Raw genomic sequence first — 12572 nt, 5'->3', positions numbered from 1 at the left:
CAAAAGAAATAAAGCTCCCAGTCATCTCTCTCCTCAACAAAGCAGTAAGGTCACGCTGCCCACCTTCCCCATAGAGTCATTCTGGAAGGACCATTGAGAGAACTTAGAGCACATTTGAATCAACGACCCCACAGAAGGGCTCTGCCTTTAGACACACGCCAAGACACTGCTGACTCTCCGCCCAGCCCTCTAACAACACCGAGCCCCAGGTGAGCTCCATTATTCCTGCAAGGTGTCCTGGAACCTTCCAGAAGGGTGGCTAGACTGGAGGTGAGCAGAGTGGCACGGAATCGTAACCCAATTCAGACCATGGGCTCTGAGGTTAGGCTGACCGGTGTTGAATCCTGCCTTCTCCTATTGAAAAAGTAATCTGTCTGAGCCTTCACTTCCTTGTTTCTAAAATGGGGCACGTAAATTATACTTACCATATACTTGTAACTACAAATAAGAGAATCTGCACAACATCCTTACAGTGATTGACACTTAGCAACTGATGAAGGAAGAATAACTATCACTGCTGTTGTTTCTCGTCATTACCTTCAGAGTCGTTTGATCGCTTAGGGCGGGCATCTTTGGTGCCCAGATTACTCCAGCTTTTCCAGTGCCACTGAAATAAAAAGTGACAGATGTGGCTGGGCTGAGAAGAGGCAAGAGGAAGCTAGGTCAAGACGCTGGGACCAGCAGGAAATAGCAGCTCTCCACGAACAGATTCTTTCTTTAGAAGTCATCTCCCTCTACTTTGGGAGGCGAAGTGTAGTGCTCAAGCATCATGAGAAGTTAGGGGAAAGTGAAAGAGCGTAATGGGTAAAAGGGAAGGGAAATTAAAGTTTTTAAAACTCACCATCTTCTCTTTCTTGAACAGAGCTCACAAGTGGTCTTAGGAGGTAGAAGAGAGAAGGGGAAATATTCTTTTTGAAAAAATGTCCTGACTTATTTTTACTTTGGTTGCACTGGCTCTTCATTGCAGTGCAGACTTTCTCTAGTTGCAACAAGCGAGGGCTACTCTTGGTTGCGGAGCACAGGCTCTAGGCGCGTGGTCTTCAGTAGCTGCAGCATGTGGGGTCAGTGGCTGTGGCTCTCAGGCTCTAGAGCACAGACTCAATCATTGTGGTGCCCTGGCTTAGTTGCTCCGCGCCATGTGGAATCTCCCAGAACCAGGGATTGAACCCGTGTCCCCTGCATTGGCGGGCAGATTCCTATCCACTGTGCCACCAGAAAAGTCTAGGGGAAATATCCTTGAAGAGCAAAATGAGGTCTAGGGCAGCTGAGAGACCATTTCAAGGTCAAGGAGCTAATTAGGGCATTTCTCCCAGGTGAACACATTGAGGGCAAAGATTTTCTTTGCATTGTTCCCTGTGGTATCCCCTGTACAGAGTGCATGCTTAGTAAATATTTGGTGCTTAGCTCAACAGGCAGCAGAAGCTGGCCTGCCTGACCCTTCGTATGTTTTTCTGGGCAACGTACTTACCCATTAGATTGTGCTATCTCTGAACACTTGAGTGTTGAAATGCATGTATTTGCTCAAATAGCTCTTAACCCAAGCAGGTCACCAGCCTGAGATGCAACACAAGGGATTTGGACAGAAACTTAGAGGTGGCTCTCTGAAGGACCCAGATGGAGAGAAGGGGCTGGGAAACGAGCTGGACTTGCAGCAGAGGTTTTCCAGTAGCACTTTGTTTAGCCCTTTAAAGTGTATTAAGTGCTTTCCTAGTTATTGTCCTATTTGATTGCTGGGCTTCCACGTGGGGTAGGTGTTAATTTCTGTTTCCCAGAGGACAGCGGTGAGGCTGGGCAAGCATGCCCTCAAGGCAGGGGTCTCCAGCCCCGCTCTGGGATCGAATGAATGCCTTATGATCTGAGGTGGAGCTGATGTAATAATAAGAGAAATAAAGTGCACAGTAAATAAATATAATGTGCTTGAATCATTCCGAAATCATCTTGCCCCTGCCCCACCCCCAGTCTGTGGATGTCTTCCAGACACCAGTCCCCAATGCCAAAAAGGTTGAGCACTGCTGCCTTAGGGCACCTCACTCCCACTTCCTGTGCCTCCCTTCTGTCTCCCAGCCTCAGGGAAGCAAACAGCTGAGTCACTTCCTTGAACTCTGGAGAAAATGCCCTAGACCCAGAGGCCCAGTCTTTTTTCTTGTTCTAACTGTTGGGATAAATCAACCGGAGACCTTGGACAAAGCCACTTCCTGACAGGTGAAGCTGGCTGTAGCCAGACAGACTTCTGGTTTAAATCCTGAACCTGCTAAAGAGTGGCCTTAGAGACACAGAGCAGTGCGTTCAAGCTCTCTCAACAGCTTAGTTTTCCCGTCAAAATTGGGATCACAAATTTGGGGATCTCAATTTTGCAACATTGGGATCACATTGTGCGTTTGGTAGAGTTCCAGGAGAATTAAATGAGCTAGAGGAACCGGGCATAGGGGTTGACAGTGTGGGGACCCACCCGTTAGGGTCACCTGTGCTAGAGAGGAGGCAAGGGCGTGCGGATGCGTGTGAAACACGCCACAGGACCTGCGTGATCCACGGGCGCTCCCTGGGGGAGCTCTGCCCACACGCGGTCTCCTTTGCAGCCCGGTTCAGCATCAAGGTGTTATTTCTTCCACTTCTCCAGAAACACGGCAACGGCCAGCCGGCCAGCCTGCCGGAGTACAACGCCCCGGCGCTCATGGAACTCGTGAGGGAGAAAGAGGAGCGCATCCTGGCGCTGGAGGCTGACATGACCAAGTGGGAGCAGAAGTACGTGGAGGAGAGCGCCATCCGCCACTTCGCCATGAGCGCCGCGGCCACCGCTGCCGCTGAGAGGTGAGGCCCCGGGCACCTAGCGGCTTGGAAAACAGCCAGAAAGAAGCACAGGGTGTCCAGAGGCGTTCACAAGTGCATCCCAGGGAGTGAGAGCAGTTAAAAATAATTTCAAAGTGGCTGTAGTGCTAGTTGGAGACCAAGGTGTGGTGTAAAATTTCTGGAGAATGATATTGGTAATCTGTCCCTCCTCTTTGGAGGACTCATTTGAAAAGACCCTGATCCTGGGAAAGATTGAGGGCAGGAGGAGGAGGGGGTGGCAGGATGAGATGGTTGGATGGCATCACTGACTCAACGGACATAAGTTTGAGCAAGCGCCGGGAGATGGTGAAAGACAGGGAAGCCTGGTGTGCTGCAGACAATGGGGTCACAAAGAGTCGGACACGATTTTAGCGACTGAACTCCACCACCTCTGCTTTGGTTTCACAATTCTGGTTCTCAGCATTTCTCTTAAGGAAATCATCATATAAGTGCCTGAAGACTTATGTCCAAGGACGTTCATCTCAGTGTGGTTGAAAACACCAATACATTTAAAACAGACAAGAACCCAACAAGTGGGAGTAGTTCAATACTTTAAAGCCACCCGTTCAGCAGAGTACTATGTGGTCTTTAAGAATGATGCTGGAAAAGTATACTTTATGCTCTTTTTAACAGTAGTTATGTTTCATGGGCCAGGCAAGAACATGCAATCCTCATAACAGCCCTGAGAGTGAGGGCTATTATTATCCTCATTTTGCAGGTGAAGAATTGGGGCTCAGAGAGACACAGTGGTTTATTCCAAATCACAGTGGTAGTAAGTGGTGGGACCACATGTCAAATTGAAATTTGTCTGGCTTAAAGCCTGATTTCACTTGGTTTGAAATGGTTTTCCGCGGCTATCAGTTACTACCTCTGTTGCTTTATTTCCTTTGTTGTGGGTGCACAGCCTTACTCTTTCTTTAAAAATTAGCACAAAATGCTTGATAATTCACACGGTAATTCTACCGTGTTAGGTTCTACTCTTGTCTGAATGAGCAGGTAGTTTCACTCGACTGCTGGACCTACCCTGCATTCACTTCTGCTGCACTGACCTGCAAGGCTGTGTGTTCTGCTAGTCTGGATTCTCACCACCCTCCTTTTTGCCCAGTTATATTGGGCATTGAATTCAGAGTTCTTTGGAATTTACCAAAATTTTGAGTCAGTACATTTGGTGGACAGCCTCAGATTTTAAAGGAGCATCCATAAAACTGGATTAAATAGGGTTGTTGTTGTACCATTGGGGATGGTAGGATTGAACCAGGCAGGAGAAGAGAACGCTATTGTTTAGTCAGCCCTCCACTTCTTGGGCTGTGCGATTTCTTCTTGAATGAGGTAGAGAAGGTCCCCTGTGGTTCGGGGGAGATACTTTATAAGCTGAGCCTGGGCTGTCATTAAAGTTGAGCATGGGCTGTCATGTTCATTACCTAAGTAGAGAATTGCTAGCTGAATGCCCAGATGGCACCTCCAGGAACTCAGAGACCCCGTGCTACCCACGTGGGTGCCTCCTCTGGGCACTCAGCACTCTTGCACCTGCAGACCCAAGTGGAAAGTTGACTATTTGGGGATTCTTTACTAGTGCTCAAGTGTTGATTCTATATGTCTGTGCTGTGAGGGAAAACAGCCCACAGTGTCCCCTCTGAGTGTGTCTTTGGGAGTGGAAATAGGCATTCAAGATGCGGATCAATCTCTTGGTGAGTTGCAGCTCCAGCCGTGGAGGAAGTTGCAGCCTCAGGCCAGCCCTTGAAATGTGTGAGTGACACTGGTGAAACCCTTGGAAACATTTCTTGATGTTTTACTTAACTGAAATGTTTTTATCTTCAGCTCTTTGTTTTCTGAGCTAATATCTAAATCACCTCTGGATCCCAAAGCAGAGAACAGCCCATCATAAAGTTGCGTGGAGGGATGTGGCCTGGTTTGCCAGCTTAGTCTAACTCCTGCCTGTCAGTGGTCGCCCTGGGAATCCTTTCTGCATGACTTTGGATGGGAAGAACACCGAGTAGAAAGGCAGGGCCCTCACCTGCACGCTCTTTCGCTGCACTGACTTGCAAGGCTGTGCGTTCTGCCAGTCGGGGCTCTCACTGCCCTGCTTTTTGCCTACTGTAGGTGTGTGACTGCACAAGGCCTCTGAGTGTCACTTACTTTACTCAGAAATTACCTAATTTCTGAAATGGAAATTATAATTCTTGACTGGTGGTGTGCAAGGAAGCAGACCGTATTCCCCTGGCTGAGGACACTGAAACCCCAATAGCACTACCTTGGAAGCATGACCCACGGCTGTTATGGGTCATTATTGTCTCAACTCTTTATTTATCAGATTAGATGCAGGCTTGGGGTCCCCAGGAGGGCTTCCCTGATGGCTCAGTGGTAAAGAATCCACCTGTCAATGCAGGAAACTCAGGTTTGATCCCTAGGTCAGGAAGATACCCTGGAGAAAGAAATGGCAACCCACTCCAGTATCCCTGCCTGGGAAATCCCATGGACAGAGGAGCCTGGTGGGCTATAGTCCATGGTGTTGTGAAAGAATTGGACAGGACTTAGCAACTAAATAGCAATCAAAAAAAAAAAAAAGAGAGGGATTCTGGAGGCAAATGGGATCGGAATGTAAAGTCAGAAGTAGAGGATGGAACAAGTCTGAGGCATGAGACTGCCCAGTGGGCACGGCACAGGGGTGGAGGAATGTTGTGAGTCGAATCAGCCAGAGCCCACAGTCAGCCCCATCCCACTATGTTAGGCCCAGCCTTGGCCATCTGTCATCCTTCAAGCAGGGGAAACGCCTCTTGCTCTCAGACAATAATCCTGTGGGATTTATCCAGCCTTGTTTCTGTCCTCCTTAGCTCTGTTTAAAGTCCCGGATGGATGGGTGGATGGATGGATGGATGGATGGATGGATGGTTTGTAGGTGGGTGGGGACACTTTGGGTGGGGACACTTTCCACTGTCCCTCCCTTCCCCTTTTTTTTGCTTCCACATGTCATTACTGAGCATCTAACAATTCCATGGGAAACTTTCCTCCCTTCTACTGACCACTGCTTCCCCTAGTCTTGGGAAAAATCAGTTCAGAGGAGGTCACATTTGTAACTCCTATCTTACTGTTCTTTTCAAAGAAAACCTCTGTAGTTTAGCATTGCTTTGCTGTTAACAAAAAGGGAGAAAAGGAAAATGAAGAATTTTTGCGAAAGGTCAAAATTCTGAGCTCTTATTGCTGAGATGCTAAATGGCTACGTAAGAACTGGCAAAAATGACTATTCCCAGCCATTAGCTTAGTGACTTTGCAGCCACTGCTGCATACTTCAGGTTTATAGGCAGTGTGATATTTGTGTACCAACTGATTTTGCCATCTTGATGCATTTTTGGCACCAGTGATCAGAAGTCTGAGAGGCTAGGCTGTTTTGTGTGGGTGGGGAAGTTTTGAAACTTTTTAAACATTTCAGAGCAATGTAATATTTTGCTGAGAGTTGTGTGTGTGTACCTTCTAAGTTGTTTTCATCTAATTGTACCTGCTGTCCTTGATAGTATGAATATGAATTTTTAAATCTGTCTCCAGGAAATTCTCTAAAAATAAATCAGTTGAAAATGTTTCTGGCTCTCATTCCCTGTATTGATGAGTTTTGAGCACCATGGAGTGAATTTATAATTGTGTCAGTATGTTTCAAGCACTCTGCCGGCTCCCTGTGTTGTTAGGCTTTGTGGTTTGTTTTCGTCAGCTTGCACTTGGCCGCATTCTCACGTGGGCCCTCTTTGTTGGTTTATCTTATCATTCGTGTACCTTTGCTGAGGCCTTCTTCATAAAGACACGGGACACTCAGGAGTGTGAAGTGATGGTTAAGAGCATGGACTTTGGAGTCAGAGATAATCTGGATTTGAATCCATCTGCCTTCGCTAACTGGGTGTTCTTGCAAACGCACTCATTTGTTCATCTGTAAAATGAGGATAATAATACTTACTGCCCAAGTTCCTGAGAGAACTACATGAGATACCTCAGGTGATGTGCTCAGGGCATGATGAAACACTCCCTCTTGGATACATGCAAGAAGGCCCCCCTTTTTGGCACTTTTAGGTGTTCTAGAAAAGAGTTTTAAGATTTTAACACTGTAATGTGAAGTTAAAGGGATGTGAAGCTGGATCACTTCTTAGTAAAGATTCACTTCCTAGTTTAAGATTGTGCCTTTCAGCCTCAGACATGCTTAGATCTCTTAGAATTCAGGGGTCCCCAACTCCCAGGCCGAGAACCAGTCCCATGCCCTCTTAGGAGTGACCGACCAACCAAGCAACTGAAGCTTCTTCATCTGTCACTCCCCATCGCCCAAACCATCCACCCTCTCCCACCCCCAACCCACCCGTGCCCACAAACTCTCTTCCACGAGACCTGTCCCTAGTGCCAAAAAGGTTAAGGACCACTGACTTAGATGACACAATTATCTTATTTTTACCAGTCATCATTGAAAGAGAAAATGTTGGTTGTGTCCTACTCTTTGTGACCCAATGGACTGTAGCCCGCCAGGCTCCTCTCCAAGCAAGAACACTGGGATGGGTTGCCATGCCCTTCTCCAGCAGATCTTCCTGACCCAGGGATCGAACCCGTGTCTCCTACATGATGGGCAGACTCTACCGTCTGAGCCACCAAGAAAGTCTATTAGGAGTAATTATATTGACAGAACCAGTGACAGGAGAGGCGTCCCCTTTGACCGCTTTTTTTCAGCCAGGCATCTGCTTCCAGCTACATTGCTTTGCGGTCCCCCTCTGTCTGTCCCTCCCCTTGCTCCACCCCCTCAACTGGACTTTCCAGGATACGGGGTGTGTCTTCTTCATTTTTGTGTCCTGCTGCCCAGCACGGTTGTCGCACTGAACTGACCTGAATCCTAGGCAGGGGCTCACGGGAGAAGTGAGCTGCATGCCAACGTGAAAGGGACTCCAGCCGGAGCCTTGCGGTCCAGGAGGAGCAGTCTCTGTTTCAGGGATTTCCTGAGTCCCCATTTACTGTAAAATACTGAGATAGCTCCTAAATGAGGGAGAAACGGAATAAAACTTGAACTCTGATTGAGAAAGTAAGAAAGGAGAAGTATGAAAGAGCATGAGCGCGTGGACATACTGACTGACATGATACTATCCGGTGTCCACATGTTAGTAGACACTGGCCCTTAAACCTGTAAGTGTACGGTGTCTGTATCCAGTGCGCACCACGTCGCTTATGATTCAGGATCGTTGGTAGAATGGGCAGGGAATTTGGAATTTTGCATTTTATTTTCCTTAGATACTAGCTTCGTTGTAGCGGTTCAGGGAGAGAACTGACTGACATCAGTCTGTGTGTGTGTCCTGTGTTGCCAGGGACACCACGATCGTCAACCACTCGAGGAATGGCAGCTATGGCGAGAGCTCGCTGGAGGCCCACATCTGGCAGGAGGAGGAGGAGGTGGTGCAGGCCACCAGGAGGTGTCAGGACATGGAGTACACGTAAGGGACGGCCGTGCCCAGCCCCAGGCCCCACGCCTGCCACTCACCTCAAGAGCCCAGTGGGGCCACCAGCCTGCTGTGTGCACTTATCTCCAGCCCCTTCCCGTTCTAGACAGCCTTAAGCTTGAGCGCTCCAAGTCCACATCCAGGGAAAGAGTCCTGTTAACAAGGGGCCTGCAGCCCGAGGTCTTGGGGAGCTAATTTCATGTCAGATGCAGATATTTAGGTGGAGGCTAATAACAAGAATTTAGAAGCCCACATGTTTTCTGGGTGTCTGTCTCTATAGCCTGCTAGACATTATCAGCTGGACAGAGGGAAACATCATATGCCAGAGTCTCAGCGTTTTTGAGCCAGTTTTTATATAATCCAGCCAGTAATAAAGAACGTATGTAGCTAATGTGTTTTTCTCCTAAAGTAAACAAGAAGTCCTCCAACAGGCTTTGTGACATCATAGAGCTAGCCTGCCACCCACCCCCAGCCCTCCCCGTCAAGCCCTGGGAAGCTGAGCTTCTCATCCTGCAGATGTGAAAATAGGACTGCGTGGCTGAGTCGTTGATAAGCTCAGCAAGTTACTATCTGGGTTATGAAAAGAACTCACGCATCTCCTGATTCTCACCTTTGACCTTCAGGGAGGAAAACGTCATCTTCTCACAGAAAACTTGTCCTTTTTTTTTTTTTTTTTTCCCTCAGAAAATAGGGAAATTGACTCTCATGAGCAGCCCTCCCTGTGTGATGCTTGAGTTTGTGTGTGTTTCCCCGTAGTTCCTCACACCCTTCCCACTGGCAGGTCCTAGACACACTTTAGTCCAGGAGGTCCCTGCCAGGGGGCCACACGCACTCAAACTGTGTGTCCTCGGGGTCCCAGAGCCTCCTGAGGGACCAGAGAAGGTGCACCCCTTTCAGGTGCTACAAAAGATCAGTCTTCTACAGTCGGAGACTGTAACTGAAGACTTAGACGGCAGTTAACTCTGTCCTTGGAATTATAGTTAAAGTCTTTGGGGTCCTAAGAGAAATACCTCTGTCATCCCATGGATATTGATCATGACTGTTTTGTTTTCTTACACAGTATTAAAAATCTGCATGCCAAAATCATAGAGAAGGATGCCATGATTAAGGTCCTCCAACAACGATCCCGTAAAGATGCCGGGAAGACGGACTCCTCCAGCCTGAGACCCGCCCGCTCTGTGCCATCCATTGCAGCAGCCACCGGGACTCACTCCCGCCAGACCTCGCTCACCAGCAGCCAGTTGGCCGAGGAGAGAAAGGAGGAGAAGACCTGGAAGGGGAGCATAGGTGAGCCCCACACTCTCAACCAGCCCCGCCCCTCCCCAAGCAAGCCCTGCCCCTCTGCAGAGACCCCCGCCCCCTCAGGCAAGGTACTCCCTCCAAAAGTGAGCCCCACTCCCCCAGGCAAGCCCCACCCCCACATAGGTGAGCCCCTCCACTCCTCACGTGAGCCTCTGAAGAGCAGGAATCACACAGACACTGAGGCACCTCAGCTGGCCAAAGGAGTTCAGACCCCCTTGTGAAAGCAGGAATTTTGAGTATCTCCAAGTCTCAGTTTATTCACATGTGAAGTTCAGTGCAGTCGCTCAGTTGTGTCTGACTCTTTGTGACCCCATAGACTGCAGCACACCAGGCTTCCCTGTTCTTCACCATCTCCCAGAACTTGGCTCAAACTCATGTCCATCAACTCGGTGATACCATCCAACCATCTCATCTTCTGTTGTCCCCTTCTCCTCTTGCCATCAGTCTTTCCAGCATCAGAGTCTTTTCTAATGAAAAGACCTTCCCATCAGGTAGCCAAAGTATCGGGGCGTCAGCTTCAGCATCAGTCCTTCCAATGAGTATTTAGGACTGATTTCCTTTAGGATGGACTGGTTGGATCTCCTTGCAGTCCAAGGGACTATCAAGAGTCTTCTCCAGCACGATAGTTCAAAAGCATCAATTCTTCACCAGTCAGCTTTCTTTATAGTCCAACTCTCACATTCATATATGCATGACTGGATGATTGGAAAAACCATAGCTTTAACTAGACAGACCTTTGTTAACAAAGTAACGTCTCTGCTTTTTAATATGTTGTCTAGGCTTGTCATAGCTTTTCTTCCAAGGAGCAAGCATCTTTTAATTTCATGGCTGCAGTAACCATCTGCAGTGATTTTGGAACCCAAGAAAATAAAGTCTGTCACTGTTTCCATTGTTTCCCCATCTATTTGCCATGAAGTGATGGGACTGGATGCCATGATCTTAGTTTTGCTGGATGTTGAGTTTTAAGCCAACTTTTTCACTCCTATTTCGCTTTCAAGAAGAGGTTCTTCAGTTCCTCTTCGCTTTCTGCCATAAAGGTGGTATCATCTGCATATCTGAGGTTGTTGATATTTCTCCCAGCAATCTTGGTTCCAACCTGCACTTCATCCAGTCCAGCGTTTCACATGATGTACTCTGCATATAAGTTAAATAAGCAGGGTGACAATATACAACCTTGACATACTCCTTTCCCAATTTGGAACCAGTCTTGTTGTTCCATGTCCGGTTCTAACTCTTGCTTCTTGACCTCATACAGATTTCTCAGGAGGCAGATCAGGTGGTCTGGTATTCCCATCTCTTGAAGAATTTTCCACAGTTTATTGTGATCCACACAATCGAAAGCTTTAGCATAGTCAATAAAGCTGAAGTAGATGTTTTTCTGGAACTCTCTTGCTTTTTTAATGATCCAGCAGATGTTGGCAATTTAATCTCTGGTTCCTCTGCCTTTTCTAAATCCAGCTTGAACATCTGGTAGTTCTCGGTTTGTGTACTGTTGAAGCCTGGCTTTGAGAATTTTGAGCATTGCTTTGCTAGCATGTGAGATGAGTGCAATTGTGTGGTAGTTTGAACATTCTTTGGCATTGCATTTCTTTGGGGTTGGAATGAAAACTGACCTTTTCTAGTCTGGTAGCCACTGCTGAGTTTTCCATGTTTGCTGGCATATTGAGTGCAGCACTTTCACAGGATCATCTTTTAAGATTTGAAATAGCTCAGCTGGAATTTCATCACCTCCACCAGCTTTATTCATCATGATGCTTCCTAAGGCCCACTAGACTTTGCACTGTAAGATGTCTGGCTCTAGGTGAGTGATCACAGCATTGCGGTTATCTGAGTCATTAAGACCTTTTTTGTATAGTTGTTCTGTGTATTTTTGCCACCTCATCTTAATATTTTCTGTTTCTGTTAGGTCCATACTGTTTCTGTCATTTATTGTGCCCATCTTTGCATGAAATATTCCCTTGCTATCTCTAATTTTCTTGGAGAGATCTTTCCCATTCCCATAATAGTCTTTCCCATTCTATTGTTTTCCTCTATTTCTTTGCATTGATCACTTAGGAAGGCTTTCTTATCTCTCCTTGCTTTTCTTTGAAACTCTGCATTCAGATGGATATATCTTTCCTTTTCTCCGTTGCCTTTTGCTTCTCTTCTTTTCTCACCTATTTGTAAGGCCTCCTCAGGCAACCATTTTGCCTTTTTGCATTTCTCCTTCTTTGGGATAGTTGTGATCACCTCCTCCGGTACAATGTTACAAACCTCTGTCAATAGTTCTTAAACCACTCTTATCTATCAGATCTTATCCATTGAATCTATTTGTTACTTCCACCGTATAATCGTAAAGGATTTGATTTAGGTCATACCTGAATGGTTTAGTGGTTTTCCGTTCTTTCTTCAGTTTAAGTCTGAATTTGGCAATAAGGAGTTCATGATCTGAGCCACAGTCAGCTCCCGGTCTTGTTTTTGCTGACTGTATAGAGCTTCTCCATCTTTGGCTGCAAAGAATATAATCAGTCTGATTTCAGTATTGACCATCTGGTGATGGCCATGTGTAGAGTCGTCTCTTGTGTTGTTGAAAGAGGGTGTTTGCTATGACCAGTGTGTGCTCTTGGCAAAACTCTGTTAGCCTTTGCCCTGCTTCATTTTATACTCCAAGGCCAAAGTTGCCTGTTACTCCAGGTATCTCTTGACTTCCTACTTTTGCATTTCAGTCCCCTTCCAGACATCTTTTTTTGGTGTTAGTTCTAGAAGTTCTTGTAGGTCCTCATAGAACCATTCAGCTTCTTCAGCATTTGTGGTTGGGGCATAGATTTGGATTACTGTGATATTGAGTGATTGGCCTTAGCAACAAACAAACAAAAATCTCATTTTTTGAGATTATGCCCAAGTACTGCATTTCGGACTCTTTTGTTGACTATGAGGGCTACTCCATTTCTTCTAAGGGATTCTTGCCACAGTAGTAGATGTAATGGTCATCTGAATTAAGTTCACCCATTC

At 46.9% G+C, this 12572-nt stretch overlaps 1 protein-coding gene and 1 long non-coding RNA gene across 18 annotated transcripts in view; one reads left to right on the top strand and one right to left on the bottom strand.

Moving 5' to 3' along the window:
- The window catches only part of AMOTL1 (angiomotin like 1), a 197865-nt gene that overhangs the window by 178249 nt on the left and 7044 nt on the right, over nucleotides 1–12572 (top strand). For all 17 annotated transcript variants that reach the window (XM_081543192.1, XM_081543201.1, XM_081543193.1 and 14 more), the window contains 3 exons: nucleotides 2618–2808; nucleotides 8148–8273; nucleotides 9340–9566. In XM_081543192.1, coding sequence (XP_081399318.1) covers nucleotides 2618–2808; nucleotides 8148–8273; nucleotides 9340–9566 — 544 coding nt within the window. The remainder of the gene's footprint in view (nucleotides 1–2617; nucleotides 2809–8147; nucleotides 8274–9339; nucleotides 9567–12572) is intronic.
- Nucleotides 6399–8039, bottom strand: LOC145526776 (uncharacterized). The gene is made up of 3 exons (XR_014069166.1): nucleotides 7920–8039; nucleotides 7675–7821; nucleotides 6399–6739 (listed from the first exon to the last, which is right to left on the bottom strand). It is a non-coding gene; the product is annotated as an uncharacterized LOC145526776 (long non-coding RNA).

Source organism: Giraffa tippelskirchi, chromosome 11, assembly GCF_054371585.1.
Source record: "Giraffa tippelskirchi isolate mGirTip1 chromosome 11, T2T-mGirTip1v1.2.pri, whole genome shotgun sequence".
NCBI lineage: Eukaryota > Metazoa > Chordata > Mammalia > Artiodactyla > Giraffidae > Giraffa > Giraffa tippelskirchi.
Note: the sequence above shows the minus strand (reverse complement) of the source record. Positions and strands in the feature narration are given on the sequence as shown.